This window comes from Panthera onca, chromosome C2, assembly GCF_046562875.1.
Source record: "Panthera onca isolate mPanOnc1 chromosome C2, mPanOnc1 haplotype 2, whole genome shotgun sequence".
In the NCBI taxonomy this organism is placed as follows: Eukaryota; Metazoa; Chordata; class Mammalia; order Carnivora; family Felidae; genus Panthera; species Panthera onca.
Genome location: NC_138347.1, coordinates 106,746,271 through 106,763,457, shown reverse-complemented (window position 1 = coordinate 106,763,457; position 17,187 = coordinate 106,746,271). Strand labels below are relative to the sequence as shown.

Below are 17,187 nucleotides of genomic sequence, written 5' to 3'. Positions count from 1 at the left end.
TATATATGATTATTGTTCAAAATCTTAGAAGAATATGTTAAAATTTGTATATATTCACATATAATAGAAGATTTAATTAGAAATGAATAAACTAACTTTTGTGGGGGAAATAAATTATGAGGATAAATTAAAACATGTTGAAGGGCACTTGTATGGCTCATTTGGTTAAGTGTCCCGCCTTGGCTCAGGTCACCATCTCACACTTGATGAGTTAGAGGCCTGCATTGGGCTCCGTGCTGACTGTGCGAAGCCTGCCTGTGATCTTGGAATTCTCTTTGTCTCTCCCTCTTTCTCCCTCTGTCTCTACCCATCCCCTGAAGGTGCATATCCTCTCTCTCTCTCAAAATATAAATAAACTTAAAAAAAAATTTTTTATGTGGAAAAAAGCCATGTCAAAATTAAGAGAGGGAGTAATTAAACTTAAAGAGATAGAAATTTTATTTTTGTAAATTAGTATAATAACCCATGTTGACATCCCTAGCAATAAATATTGTAACTTCTCAAAATCACATATTAAAAAAAGTTTGTGACCGTATTCGGATAATACTGCTTTTCATTCAGTGAGTAAACCAATTAGGGATGAAAGAGGTAAGACATTACCACTACTGAAATCCATGTTAATTGTCTTCAAGACTTACATATGTCCTAAATTCTCAGGACTAATTTATGCAGTCTCTCTATCATCCACATTATTTGGAGGAAATAATTTGTGTTTGCTGTCTTCTCTTTCCCCCTAGTCAGTCTAGCTAGGGATTTACCAAATATATTGACATTCTCAGAGAACCAGATTTTGGCTATTTTTCTTTATCGCTTCCTATTCTATTGATTTTTCCTCATTATTTAATGTTTCCTTCCTTCTACCTACTTTGAACTTACTTTCCTCTTCTTTTTCTAGCTTCTTAAGATGAAACCTTAGGTATTTGATTTTAGACCTTTCTTCTTTTCTAATATAAGCGCTTAAAGCTGTAAGTTTCCCTCTAAATATTGCTTTAACTTATCTTACAAATTCTCCTATGTTGTATTTTCATTGTCATTCAGTTAAAAATATTTTCTAATTTTTCTTGTGATTTGTTACTTGATCAGTGAATTATTTAGAAGAGTATTCAATGTCTATTTTTTTCTAGATGTTTTATTGTTATTAAACTCCAGATCTGTTGTGGTTGGATAAACATATTTTGTATGGTTTCTATTTATGAATTGATCCTATAATCATGAAGTATCCTTTTCTTTTCTTTTTTTGGTGATACTTTTAGTTTCTCAAGTTTATCTGATATTAACATATTCATTTCAGCTTTTCTGTGCTTACTGTTTGCATGATAAAATAAAACCTTGGTTTGTGTCCATAATTCTGGAAACATACTTGTAATCCAAAGCACTTGTATAGCAAAGCGAAGTTCCCCGTAAGAAAAAGGAAACAGATGATTTGTTCCACAACCCACAAATATTCGTATAAAACTGATTATAATACTGTAATATAATACAAAATAAAGAGAAAATACAAAATATAAAGAAAAATAAACAAATTAACCTGCATTTACTTTTGAAAATCTTCATGGCTGGTATGAAGGAGATGAGAGAGGAGGGTTATTGTGTAGGACGGCTTTCACTATCACTAACGGAATCACTGCTATATATTGGCTCAATGGAACCTTTTCTTTTCATGGAGCTTTAACAAGAAACCTATCCAGTGACACTTGCTTTTTCCTCCTTTTGAGGATTTCGCGGAAATGTGATGTTGTATTGTTGTTAAACAGATTCATTACTCGCACTGCTACAGCCTTATTCAGGTCATGCTTTTCTACAAAATTTTGTACTGTTTCCCACATTTTACACATCACTTTAATCTCGTTTGAAGTGAGGGATTCCTCCACCTTCTCCTCCTCCTCTGCAGACAAGATGCAGACGTGCACTTCTTAGAAAATCTTGCAATTTCGGCCACTCGCGTACCTCTTTTGTACTTCTTGATGTGTTTCTTCCTTACTTCCACTATAATCATCTTCTCCTTCAATGCATTCAACCTTTCTTTTTACCCTTTCTGCATGGGGGCCATTGTATACGCTGGCACAGATGTTGACTACAGTACAGTAAACTCTTGTCACATACTGTATTTAATGTAACTGGCAATAAGGCAGCAGAGGAAAGGGTCTGTATCTGCAGGCAGCCTGACCTAGAATGTAGTAAAGCCTTCCTAAGCTTACTCTTGTACAGAAAAGCAAAGGACTGTCCATAGGTGCTTTGAAGTGACAAAAAATACCCTAGTGCCAGTTGTGGGCACGTTCCAATGTTCTGAAAGATCGCTGATTTCTGCCAAACACTGTGGCCTGAGACCAAGCATCTGAGCATGGGAGACGATCACACACAACCCTGCAGAGAGAGAGAGAGAGAGAGAGAACCACCATTGGCTCAGTTGTGATCACGTGACTTTGGGTGTCACGTACTACTTGTATTGCAAGACATTGCTTGTTTATCAAGTTAAAATTTATTAGAAATGTTTGCTTATCTTGTGGAACACTCACAGAACAACATTTGCAATCCAAGGTTTTACTCTATATCTGTTTTTAGCCATTTACTTTGAACCTGTATCTGTATATTTAAAGTAAACATCTTGTAGACAGCATGTAGTTGTGTGATGCTTTATGATTCATTTGGACAATCTCTTTTTATTTAAAGTATTTATTAGTATTTAAGGTATTTATTGATATATTTGGTATATATATTTGATATTGATATATTTGATATATTAAGTCTACTATCTGATATATCTCTATTTTATGTATTTTATATGTATGTTTTTATGTATTTTATGTATTTTATATTCATTTAATATATATTTATTTTATGTTTGCCCCTCTGATTTTTGTTTCTTTGTACTTCTTTTCCAGCCTCCTTTTAGATTAATGAATATTTTTAAGAATTCTTGTTTAGGGACACCTGGGGGGTTGGTCAGTTAAGTGTTGGACTCCATATCGGCACTCAGGTTGTGATCTCCTGGTTGTGATCCCAGGGTCATGAGATTGAGTCCCATGTTGGGTCCATGCTGATTGTGGAGCCTGCTTGAGATTCTTTCTTTCTGGCTCTCTCTGCCCTTTCTCTGCTCTCAAAATAAGTAAATAAGCATTTTAAAAATATGAATTCTTATTTAGCTCATATTTTGGCTTTTTAGCTGTACATATTTACATTTCTTCTTTTATTTCTTTAAGTGATTGTTCTAAGGATTATATAGATGCCCTTACCATTTCAGTGTACTTAGAGTTAGTATTTCACCATTCATGCAAAATGTAGAAACCTCAGGTTTCCATTTACCTGCTGCATAGTTTTTTTTATAGAGATGATATATATTCTATCTACTTTCATTATAAACTCTACAGTGAAACATTGTATATTTTTATTTTAAGCACATATATGTATTTTAAATAAAGGAAGTGGTTTTTTATATTTCCCATATATTTACCATTTCCAATGGTCTTCATTCCTTCCTAAAGATCCCAGGTTTTCATCTGTCATCACTCTTTTCATCCCAAAGAACTTATTTTAGAACTTACTGTAGTACAGATCTACTGTTGATGATTACGGTTTATTCTTCCCGTTACCTCAAAAATGTCTGTATTTTACTTTTAGTTTTTGAGGCATGTTGTTGCTAAATATGAAATTCTGGTTTGAATGTTGTTTTCTTTCACTATGTTAACTAAGAACTTTGTTCTACTGTCTTCTGGTCTCCACTGTATCTGATGAGAAGCCAGCAGTAATGACTATCATGGCTCTCCTTCCTGTATGTAATGTGTCAGTTTTTTTTCTGAATACTTTCAAGATTTCTCTTTACTTTTGGTTTTCATTGGTTTCATCAATAGTCATGATATCTATGTTTATCTTGGGGTTCACTAAACTTCTAGGATCTGATAACTTGTTTTTCACTAAACTTGGGGATATTATAGCCACCACAAAAATAAATTGTTCTTTATTTTATTATTTTCTCTCCTTCTGTATTTAACTGTGTTAGACATTTGGATATTGTCATGGAGATCCTGGAGGATCTGTTTTTCTTATTGACGGTCTTTTTTTTTTTTTTTTTTCTTCCCTCTTAGTTCTTTAGTTTGGGTAGTTTTGATTGATTTATTTCCAAGTATACAGATTCTTTCCTCTGTTATTACTAATTAGTAGACTTTAATCTTATTCAGCATAATTTAAATTTCAGATATTATATTTTTTAGTTATAGAATTTTAGTTATAGAATTACTATTTTTTTCATTTTCTAGTTTTCCTGCTGAGATTTCTGTATTTATTGCAAGCATAGTTATGCTTTTTTAAAATCCTTGTGCTGTTGCTAACATTTGGCTCATCTCAGGGTTAATCTCTATTGACTATCTTTTCTCTTCAGATTGGATCACATTTTTCATGCTTTGTTATATTATCTAATAATTTTATCCTGGACATGGTGAATGTCATATTTTGAAAAGTCTGGATTCTGCTATATTCTTCAAAAAATATTGATTTTTTGTTTACTTGTTTGTTTTAGCACGAAATTTAGTTGAATTAAAATTGCAAAAATCCTGTCTCTCTGGGGGCATTTGAAATTTTTAGTTCTTTTACCCTTAGCTATTTGGAGTTGTTCCCTCATTTGCAAAATGTAGGGTTTAGCCCAAGATTTGAGTAGAGTATATACATCTAGAATTTGTGGCTCCCTCCTCTCAGTCTTTCAGGATTCCCCTTTCATTTTCCTTTTGCGATGGTTGCCCTGAGTCTTTCTATTGGTTTTTCTGGCTGGAAATCCTAAAGTTTTCTGTTGGAGTTTTAGCTGCCCTACGTGGGCACCCCCCATCAACCCTCAGTTCTCAGTTTTTAAGAGTCTCTTATGTTTTGGCTCCCTCCCTCTCTAACCTTTTTTTTTTCCCCCTTCCCCTCCCCCGTGGTCTTCTGTTAAGTTTCTCAGGATCCACATAAGAGTGAAAACATATGGTATCTGTCTTTCTCTGTATGACTTATTTCACTTAGCATAACACTCTCCAGTTTCATCCACGTTGCTACAAAAGGCCATATTTCATGCTTTCTCATTGCCAAGCAGTATTCCATTGTATATATAAACCACAATTTCTTTATCCATTTGTCAGTTGATGGACATTTAGGCTCTTTCCATAATTTGGCTATTGTTGAAAGTGCTGCTATAAACATTGGGGTCCAATGCCCCTATGCATCAGCACTCCTGTATCCCTTGGGTAAATTCCTAGCAGTGCTACTGCTGGGTCTACTTTACAGGGTAGGTCTACTTTTAATTTTTTTGAGGAACCTCCACACTGTTTTCCAGAGCGGCTGCACCAGTTTGCATTCCCACCAACAGTGCAAGAGGGTTCCCGTTTCTCCACATCCTCGCCAGCATCTATCTATAGTCTCCTGATTTGTTCATTTTAGCCACTCTGACTGGTGTGAGGTTTTGATTTGTATTTCCCTGATGAGGAGTGACATTGAGCATCTTTTCATGTGCCTGTTGGTCATCTGGATGTCTTCTTTAGAGAAGTGTCTATTCATGTCTTCCACCCATTTCTTCACTGGATTATTTGTTTTTTGGGTGTAGAGTTTGGTGAGTTCTTTATAGATTTTGGATACTAGCCCTTTGTCCAATATGTCATTTGCAAATATCTTTTCCCATTCTGTTGTTTGCCTTTTAGTTTTGTTGATTGTTTCCTTTGCAGTGCAGAAGCTTTTTATCTTCACGAGGTCCCAATAGTTCATTTTTGCTTTTAATTCCCTTGCCTTTGGGGATGTGTCAAGTAAGAATTTGCTGTGGCTGAGGTCAGAGAGGTTTTTTCCTGCATTTCTCCTCTAGGGTTTTGATGGTTTCCTGTCTCACATTCAGATCCTTTATCCATTTTGAGTTTATTTTTGTGAATGATGTAAGAAAGTGGTCTAGTTTCATTCTTTTTTTTTTTTTTAATGTTTATTTATTTTTGAGACAGAGAGAGACAGAGCATGAGCGGGGGAGGGTCAGAGAGAGAGGGAGACACAGAATCTGAAACAGACTCCAGGCTCTGAGATATCAGCATAGAGCCCGACGTGGGGCTCGAACTCACGGACTGTGAGATTATGACCTGAGCCGAAGTCAGACACTTAACCGACTGAGCCACCCAGGCGCCCCTAGTTTCATTCTTCTGCATGTTGCTGTCCAGTTCTCCCAGCACCATTTGTTAAAGAGACTCTTTTTTCCATTGGATATTCTTTCCTGCTTTGTCAAAGATTAGTTGGCCATACTTTCATGGGTCCAATTCTGGAGTCTCTATTCCATTGGTCTATGTGTCTGTTTTTGTGCCAATACCATGCTGTCTTGATGATTACAGCTTTGTAGTAGAGGCTAAAGTCTGGGATTGTGATGCCTCCCGCTTTGGTCTTCTTCAATATTACTTTGGCTATTCGGGGTCTTTTGTGGTTCCATACAAATTTTAGGATTGCTTGTGCTAGCTTCGAGAAGAATGCTGGTGCAATTTTGATTGGGATTGCACTGAATGTGTAGATTGCTTTGGTAGTACTGATATTTTAATAATATTTATTCTTCCAATCCATGAGCACAGAATGTTTTTCCATTTCTTTGTATCTTCTTCAGTTTCCTTCATAAGCTTTCTATAGTTTTCAGCATACAGCTCTTTTACATCTTTGGTTAGGTTTATTCCTAGGTATTTTATGATTCTTGGTGCAGTTGTGAATGGGATCAGTTTCTTTATTTGTCTTTCTGTTGCTTCATTGTCAGTGTATAAGAATGCAACTGATTTCTGTACATTGATTTTGTATCCTGCGACTTTGCTGAATTCATGTATCAGTTCTAGCAGACTTTCGGTGGAGTCTTTCGGGTTTTTTATGTATAATATCACCTCATCTGCAAAAAGTCAAAGCTTAACTTCGTTTTTGCCAATTTTGATACCTTTGATTTCCTTTTGTTGTCGATTGCTGATGCTAGCACTTCGAACACTATGTTAAACAACAGCAGTGAGAGAGAATCCTAAGCAGGCTCAGTGCTATCAGCATGGGACTCCATCCCACGAGCTATGAAATTGTGTCCTGAGCCAAAATCAAGAATCAGATGCTTTAACCTGCTTAACCAACCAAACCACCCAGACACCCCTCCCTCATGTCATTTTAATTGAGTGTACTTATTCATAAAGAATCCTATACAGATGCTTACTTCACATAGTTAGTTACTAAATCCATAGCTAAAACTAAATCCTTTTCTTTCAGATAGTTTTAAAGAGTATTTGTATGTATAATACAAAATATAATCTAAATGAATGTAATAAACTCTACTTATTATAGGTCTAGGTCAAGACCTCGTCCACGTTCTCATAGTCGAAGCAGTGAAAGGTCCACTCACCGAAGAACCCGTAGTCGGTCTCGGGATAGAGAAAGACGTAAAGGCAGAGATAAGGAGAAAAGAGAAAAAGAGAAGGATAAATGCAAGGACAAGGAATTACACAACATCAAACGTGGGTAAGTTGAAGTAAATCTTAAGCAGTGATGAGTCAGTGATTCCATGGCAATATTCAAACTGAATTTTCATTCTCTGAGGTTTTTCTTAGAAGGATAAAATAGAAGAATACTGTAGATAAAGAAGAAAGGATAAAATCAAAATGGTTATCTCAGATTTTTACTGTTCTTCCTTTGTATTCCTTTTTTCATTTAATACTTACATAACAAGATTTAGAAGCACAAAATAAATGGCACTATCAAAGCTTAGTATGTCAATAAAGGAAAATTTACATAATTCTTTAGGAGAGTTCTATATTCAGTTTCCTTATCATGAATATGAATTTAAAATTTAAAGACTAGCTTATGATTAAAAATGTCTATTAATTTATTGTAAAGCTGTTAGGAGAAAAGGGTAAAGGTAAAACAAAGGGAAAGAACCATGTTAGTAACCATGTTACTATTGGTTAGGCCTCTTTCAATGTAGAATGGGACTTGGTCACTGTTAAGGTGTGTGTTTATTAGAATGAGTGTATGTGTGTGAGGCCCAGAATTTATTTTTTCCAGAGTTGGTATTAACCAGTTATTCTAGCTTTGTACATTTGGAGGTTGGAATCCATTCATAACTATGTATTAGATGTTAAAATGAAAGAAAATCTTGGTTGATAGTATAAATTATAGCTTCTTATTTGTTTTATTCAAAACTGACATTGGGGTCTTTTATTTTATGAAGCAGAACATCTTGGAATTTATCCCCCTTTGTGAGTCTTTCTACGCCCCATGTATATTCACTGTGATACTTGAGTACAAAAATGTTTTTCTTTATGGATCAGTTTTCAGTGTTAAAGAACTTATCAGGGTCTTGAATGTAGTTCCTTGAGATCTTGATTCTGTGAGGAATTAAATTTATTAAAGAATGTGGAACTCATCTCATCCTTTTTCACAGTTGTCTGTTAATTTCTTATTTTCAGATTTAGTGATATTATTTAAACCTGCCAGATTCCTTGAAATGATAAATTTGTGGTGGATTTTGGAAGAGGATAACATTATTATGTGACTTTCTTTTTCCTGATCACCTCACAACCATGAATGCACATAGACCAGTTGTGCTCCTGCAAAATTCTAACTTCTGTCTTTTTCTAGTTTTAAGGGTTGTTGAATATTATAGGAGAGGAGATAGGGTTGGATACCTGGCCATAAGGCTAGGGAGGCTATGTTAGCTCAAGTGGTAGATTGGAATTAAGATCAGAGAGGATGTGGGAGAAATCTGTTGGTAAAAGGAGAAAGTCAGAAGGAAGATAGATGTGGAGGACACAGAATAGGTTTCTAAGACTGGAAGATACTGACTGAGGATGAATAAATCATGTCAGTCAAGGAACTGCTTTGCTCCTTGTTCTTTTTTTGTTTTCCTTTTGGTTTACACTTTAGATAGTACATGGCTATGAGAAGACTGAATATGATTTTTACTACTCATTAAATTTTTGCTTTCCACCTCACCAGAATAATTATACAGTTGTACAAAATTGAAATTACATAAAGCATTATTTTGGGGATGTTAAAGGTAAGAAAATTGAGTTCATGGATAAAAAAGGGAGGTTGGGTGGTTTCAGGAAAGATTCTCATATGGTTAACATCAATCTTGAAGGTCTGGGTCAGCTAGCTTTACAGGTTAGACTCAGTGTTCATTATGTTCAAAGGACTGAATTCTGGATGATAGATCTACAAGGTAATAATGTTGTATTCATCATTATTTTTTAAATCTCAACAAAGGTAATGAGCAAGGTCAAATCAAGAGGTGTCAGGGTGCCTGGGTGGCTCAGTCAGTTAAGCATCCAACTGCAGCTCAGGTCATGATCTCGCGGTTCATGAGTTTGAGTCCCGCATCAAGCTCTGCACTGGATTCTCTCTCTGCCCTTCCCCCTTGCGCTCTCTCAGAGCGCAAGCGCAAACATAAATAAATAAATGTTAAATGTTAAATGTTTAAAAAAAAAAAAAAACACAATAGGTGTCAGTTGAAGGGCTCTGGGAACTGATGTTAAAAAGCTGTGCGTAGCTTGATTCAGTAATTTCCATGGTTTTAGTGGACCATAATATAGAGTGGTGTTATATCGGGATATTTTCTCTCCTGGTCAGTGTTGAGGACACCAAATTCTTACCTTTTGGTATAATCTAAAATCAGAATTTTTTTAGGTCAGTGTACACATTTAATATGGTAGTGTTTATATATGTACAGATATACCTGCTTCGCTTCAGAAATAATTTATCTTTCTTTTTTTTACATGTTTATTTCCTAAACCTGATTTTTTAAGCCATTCAGGGCAGTGAATGTATCTTACCTCTTTTTTATCTTTTAGAGTACCTAATGTACATGTTACTTGTTAATAAATATTGATTGGCTTTTGATATATACACTCATTAATTTGTTTGCTTGTTCAGGCAACAATATTTACATGCCTTCTATTTGTCAAGTAGTATGTTGGTAATAGGAACATAATAGTAGGCCAGTCCTACTTGGAGAGTTCATGCAGATGGCAGAATAAGCATAGATAGAAGGGAAGATGTATAAGTAATTACAGTGAAATCAGATGGATGTTTCACTAGGAAGTTATGGAAACATTGTATGAGTTAGGATGCTTTCGGTCATAGTAACAAAACCTAACCAACAGTAGCTTAAACCAAGGACAGCATATTTTTTGTAAAGGGCTAGATGGCAAATAACTTAGGCTTCTTAGGCCATATGTCTCTTTTGCAACTACTGAAGCGTGTCCTTTTAACACGAAGGCAGCCCATAGATAATGTTAAATGAATGATATGGCTGTATTGCAATAAAAGTTGGCTTACAAAAATGGGCAACTGGCTATATTTGGCCCACAGGTTGTAGTTTGTCAGCATCTAGCTTAAACCATGAGCACATACCTTGCTAATATAACAAAGAGTTTAGAGGTAAGCAGATCTGGGCTGTTTTACCCTTCCAAAAGGCCAGTCTCAGCATCTTGGCTTTCATCCTCAGTCTTGAGGATGAACATTGCAACATTGTGGTTGCAAGATATTTCCATGAACAATAAGCTGGTTGATCCAGACTAGTTAGCATATGAGGGAAGATCTCTCAGAAGAAGTGGTGTTTATACACCAGAGATGTATACACTCATCTCAGAGATGAGAAAGAATGTATGTGCAAAATGAACTTCCTGTGAAAGACAGGCAAGCAGGGGGGGTATGGCATGTTTGAGGAACTAAAGTCTAATGAGGCTTGGTTTAGAGTTGAAGAGGAATAATGGTGAGAGATGATTATTGGAGTACCTTATAAGTTATGTTAAGTTTGGAGTTAATTATTTTTTTTAATTTTTTTAATGTCTATTTATTTTTGAGAGAGAGAGAGAGAGAAAGCACAAGTGGGGGAGGGACAGAAAGAGGGGGACAGAGGATCCAAAGCGAGCTCTGTGCTGACAGTAATGAGCCTGATGTGGGGCTCAAACTCATGAACTGCGAGACCATGACCCAAGCCAAAGTCAGACACTCAACTGACTGAACCACCCAGGCGCCCCAAGTCTGAAGTTAATTCTAAAGGCAATGAGAAGCCAATGAAGTTGCAAGTAGGGTAATGATACGATCAGGTCTATCTGAGGTATGAACAAAAGGTTTTATCCACAGTGGACATAATAAGTGTCTAACATTAAAACAATTTTTTTTAACATTTATTTATTTCTTTTGAGAGAGAGAGAGAACATGAGTGGGGGAAGGGTAGAGAGAGACAGAGACACAGAATCTGAAGCAGGGTTCGGGCTCTGAGCTGTCAGCCCAATGGGGGCTCGAACCCACAAACCATGAGATCACGACCTGAGCCAAAGTCGGTTGCTTAACCGACTGAAGCACCCAGGCTCCCTTGAGTCTCTATCATTTTAAATATATTTTCTAAGTATCAGGAATTTTGCTAAGCAATTGACATGCGTTAGTTATCTTACTTAGTTTTCAGTAATAACCTCATGAAATAGGTACTTTTATTATCCTTCATATAGATGAAAACTTGTGATCACAGAACTAGTAAATGACAGAGTTAGGCTTCTAATTCAAGTTTACTGACAACAGCAACTTGCCTCTTCAGAGTACATTGTCTTCACTTCTTGGTAATCCATAATCACTGATGATGAGAATATAATGAGATTAAGTAATTAATGCTATAGCTTAAACTGCCCTAGAAAATACCTAAAGAGAACTGAAAGAATTTTCTGTGCCTTATTTTTCTCTGATCAGGTCAGAAATCTGTCATTAGTAAAAGATCGATTCCTTCTTTTCTCCCTCCCTCTCTCTTACTTATTTTCCCACAATAGAACATTTCGTCTGTTTATTTGAATTACATTTAATTATATTTAATAAACACGCAAAATTTCTAGCCCTTAATTAAATTTATTTCTGTGATTATTTTGTTACCTGTCTCTTGCCAAATGATTTCACACACGCTCATGCGCGCGCGCACACACACACACACACACACACACACACACACACACACAAAACCTAGGTGGAGAGAAAGGAAAAAAATTCACAAACCATATAATTAGGACTTCTATATTAGTTCGTTGTGGTTGTGCAACCAGTGACACATATTTAGAGTATACTAAATAACCTAGCTGCTTCTTCACATAAGAGAAAATAACAACTTGCATACTTCTGCTTCTTTATGCATAACAATCTTTGTTTTTATCAATCCAGTTTGAAAATATCAGTTATATGAAAATCGATACAACATAGAGCATATGCTTATAGAGTACAAAGTAAGAAGAGTAAGAACAATAATGGTAAAGGATTTTATGATTTTATAATTTTTTAAATTGGGAAAAATAAAAGTAGGAGAGAAAGGAATGCTCAAGAAGGAATTAATGAGCCTAATAATAAGGAAGAGGTCTTTTATTAAACTTTTGAAGAAAAAGATACTGAATTAGATAATTCTAAAAAAAATTTTGTAAATATAGCAGTGAATTAAGTATAGTTCTTGGAATTCCTAGGACATTTGAATGACTATATCTTATACCGTTGTAAATGGACCTATTCATTTTATTAATCTACTGAATAAGGAAGGCTGAATAAAAGCTAGGAGGGTATCAGGGACCCTCCTTATTATTTCTAAAATAATAAGACTAATTATTATTATTCTAATAATTATATTAGAAGGGACTAAAAGGTGTTTTTCCTTATAATATTATGTGAAAGACTAATTTAAGAAAGACACCAACTGAGCCTTGTCTTAGATTTTTTCGAAAAGGTTTAATGATGTTAATTTTTAATGTTTTACATTTATAAAATTCAGTTTTTAAGAATATTTTATCTTTAAACATTGATATAGCTTTTTCTTATTATTATTAGCTTTTGTCCCAAATTTTTAAAACTTAAAATATTTATCATATCATTAGATGTTTGTATTTACTTTATGGAGACATGTCTTTGCAATATGAAAACAAATTTTATTGATAATAGTTACTGAGTTGAAATTGGACACTTAACATTATTTTGTTAAGCACACTATTACTGCGAGTCAAAAATCAGAAATACGAAACTTAGTATGGCATATCATAATTACAGCTTGATCTGATGATTGTGAACATCGTACACCCCATCTGAGTCTTCTGTGGATTCATATTGTGCGTCCTTTAGCAACATTTTGATCAAACTCCATAAAGTATAGTTGGCTTTTATAGACTTCTGTGAAAAATTTGTTGTGAATAAATATGTCACTACCACCAGTGACATTCTCCTATATATTTTAAATCCTAATGCTATCCTTAAGAGTAGGATTTGGATGGATTGGATTTAAGTCTATTTTTCATCAGGATTTATTGCCTGGTAAAGTGCTTTCTTAATTTGAGTAATCTAGGATTCATCAGTAACCTGATTAGGTATTCCTGAATGTATTCTCCTTTACGATGTGATACCATGAAAGGTTTCCTCTTATTGCCTTTTCTGTGGATGGATGAATGGATGGTCTCAGAAATGTGCCCATCAAAACTTCTGGAATATTTTGCTCCAACATTTGAGTTTATACTTTTTTTCTTTTCTTTCTTTATATAATTTTCTGAAGCTTTGTGCTTTTAAAGAGAGGTAAGTATTTCCTGATCCAAGCATACAAAGCCATACCTGAACAACTGAAACGTTCTTTTTGGTGGGTAATAGAAGGGGAATATGTTTAAATAGAATTTCTTATATTGAAGAGTGACTCCCACTAAATCAATTGTCTTTAAATCTCTCTGAAAATAGATTAGAAGCCACTGGGACAGCAGTGAAATCAGGCTTCAAATATAGCTTGTATGTTACCTATTTATAAAATCTTTCATTAAAAAGTTTACTGTGCAATTTACATTGCTTGTATTGAAACTATTTCTGGTATGTCTTTTTTTTTTTTTTTTTTTTTTTTTAAATTTTTTTTTTTTCAACGTTTTTTATTTATTTTTGGGACAGAGAGAGACAGAGCATGAATGGGGGAGGGTCAGAGAGAGAGGGAGACACAGAATCGGAAACAGGCTCCAGGCTCCGAGCCATCAGCCCAGAGCCTGACGCGGGGCTCGAACTCACGGACCGCGAGATCGTGACCTGGCTGAAGTCGGACGCTTAACCGACTGCGCCACCCAGGCGCCCCTCTGGTATGTCTTTATAGACTAGAAGTACAGAAAGCATACCAACAGAAGCAACATATACTTTTTGTTCATAGAAATTACTGTCTTTGAACACGTATTCTGAATTACACACACACACACACACACACACACACACACACACACACCCCATACATTTAAAAGAATGGTAAGGTATTTAGATTCTGGGAAAGTTAAATTAGCTTGCAGAAATAATAATTTTTACTCATTTTAAATCATTTATATTTTTTTCCTTCTAGAACAAGGTATTTTGAGCCTTAATTTATTCTTCTGTAAAATGGGGATAACAATATTTAAAAAGCTAGAAGTATTGCAAACAGTGTATCTAAGAAATCTAGTATTACATAATAATCACACTTTATAGATATACGTTGGTTATGGCTTTGACCTGGCAATGTTCCAGAGTCTTCAGTTGTAGAGTTTCATGTACTAAGTTTCTGTTGATGAGATTTTTCCTACCTAGTGCTTGGCAGAAGATGTTGGAAGTGATTTGGGAATGCTGGACTCTGAGTTTTGACAGCAGTTACATACTCTTAGAGGCTGTCATATTTTTCCTTACCTCTTATTTCTTTATGCAGCAGGAAGTCATTTATGCTAATTTACCCCTATTTGCATATAGGTTATAGAGTTCTGTGGTGCAGAGCGTGCTTAGAACTCCTTTTAAGTGTCTGTTTGGATCAAAGCAGGGCTGTGTGATAGCTGTTGTCTGACACCAAGCTGTGTGGTGTTGTTTTCATTAAACATTTATCACACTTCGAATGTGACAGCAGGCAACTTTGTGCCAGTATAACATGTTTTCATGCAAAATTTATTGAAAAAGACGAGACTTTGTAAAGAGATCTTGTTGCCTTTCACCAGTGGCGAAGGGTAAATGTTTGGTTCGAAAGAAGCGTATACCTTTAACACATGTCATTGTAACATGCAAAGGAAGCTTCGTACTGTCAATTTTGTTAAGCAAGTAAACAAGTACATTTTTATATAAATGTGTGCACTGGATTTTTCTTCCCTTTTAAATTAAATTTTTTACAATTTCCTTGTGAACTGAATGAATACCTTAACAGTGTCCCTTTATGTTGTTGGGTGTTTTTTACAGCAATAAAACTTACCACCCAATTTCTATTGTGTAGGTTTGCCACTAGGTATTAGTTTTGTTCAACAGAAACAATCTGTAATTTTTTCAAAAAGACGAGGTCAAGAAAGGGAATCTAACATAACAAAAAGAATAATCAGCAAAAGCAGGAGGCAAGGGTTTTAGAAGTTCTCCCCCAAGTCACCACCTTTCTCTTATTCATTATATCAGTACATTTTAATTATCCCAGAGTTTGCCCAATGGGATTCGACTTGAATTATGCCTGATAGAGCATTAAATGGCATGAATTGTAGGTTCATTCTTTCTTTTTGTGATTGCCTAGCTGTGAAAAGCCTTGGAATGAGAGAAGGTATTTTTATTTTTATTTTCCTTTTTCATTCCACGGGAGACTCCGGAATCACAGTTATGCGAAGAAGTGAGAGACTGAAAGTAGCCTCATGCTGGACTTTTTAGTATGTTTCAGCACACAAGCTATAAAAAATTTGGTGAGATCCTTATAAGAGGTATTAGAAAAATTTGTGTTAGCATAAATATTCAAGAATAAAAGGAGGAAAGTAGTGAGTTGGAACTTTGCCTTTGGAACCATACAGAATCCATGCCAACTTCAAATTCTGACTCTGTGCTTTGGAGGTATTAAAGAATAATTTTTTAAAAAGGTAAAATCATGACTTATAAAAATATTTGTAAACATATGCCGGAGGTATTCTGCAACTCATTAATTAATGAGGGAACCATAAAAACGTTACATTAGTTTCAAGGAGAATCCAGAGAGCAGACACATATTTATGCCACCAGGAATATGGGACACAAAATTGTTTCATAGAGTCAAAACTGGCTTTTTCCATATGCTGGGTGGGGGTGCCTGTGTTGATCAGTCGGTTGAGCATCCAGCTCTTGATTTCAGCTCAGATCACGATCTCATCATTCATGAGTTTGAGCCCTAGGTCGAGCCCTACATAGAGCCCTGTGGTGACAGTGCCGTGCTGATAGTGCAGAGCCTGCTTGGGATTCTCTCTCTCTGCCCTTCACCCTCTCATGTGCACACATGCTCGCCCTCTCTTTCTTTCTCTCTCTCTCTCTCTCTCTCTCTCTCTCTCTCTCTCTCTCTCTCAAAATAAATAAACCTAAAAAAAAAATCTTCAAAATCTTCACATGCAGGATGGAAATCAGTCATGACTCCACTGGACACAATTTATTTGCATATCTCTGGAAAATAATCATTTGCATTGCTATCAATTACCTGTAATTTCTGAAATTTAAAAATAGACAAAGAAGGGGCGCCTGGGTGGCTCTGGGTGACCAACTTCAGCTCAGGTCATGATCTCACGGTTCATGAGTTTGAGTCCTGCGTTGGGCCCTGTGCTGACAGCTTGGAGCCTGGGGCCTGCCTCAGATTCTGTGTCTCCTTCTCTCTGCTCCTTCCCCACTCATGTTCTGTCTCTCTCTGTGTCTCAAAAATAAATAAACATTAAAAAAAATAAAAATAAATAAAATAAATAAATAAAAATAGACAAAGAAAAGCAGAAAGGCGGAGATAACTCAGAAAGGCACCCTGGACAAGATACCAAGTAATTTTTAACCATCTCAAGTCATTTAAAGTTTTTTCCCTGACGAGGCAAGTTATTCCCTTTAAGCCTTAAATTTATTCTTCCGTAAAATGAGGATTATGATCATGAAAAGCTGTAAATATTAGAAGCAGTGGGTGTTAAGAAGGCTGGTACTATAGAGTAGGATCTCAATAAATGGTATGTTTTATTAACCACACAAACTTACTTATTGATACTTATGATTACTGGTTTCTCAGTTACCACTTTTTTCTTACTTATATGTCTTTTGAAAGGCTATTTTCTCAGCCTTTCTCTTTTTTCCTCTTTTTTTCCCCTCCATGTCTTTTGCCAGTTCCATTCAATTTTTTTGGGCTCACTTCAGATGTCAGTTCCTTCATGAAGTATTCTCTGCTTCTCATGAGGGGCAGAATAGCCCTGCAGTTAGCACTCATAGTCTATACCT

The 17,187-nt window shown here is 35.5% G+C and overlaps 1 protein-coding gene across 1 annotated transcript in view; it reads left to right on the top strand.

The window, feature by feature from the left end:
- Positions 1-17,187, top strand: part of RSRC1 (arginine and serine rich coiled-coil 1) — a 414,695-nt gene that overhangs the window by 100,958 nt on the left and 296,550 nt on the right. Inside the window, exon 4 of the mRNA XM_078432217.1 lies at positions 7,294-7,467. Within this exon, the coding sequence (XP_078288343.1) occupies positions 7,294-7,467 (174 nt within the window). The remainder of the gene's footprint in view (positions 1-7,293; positions 7,468-17,187) is intronic.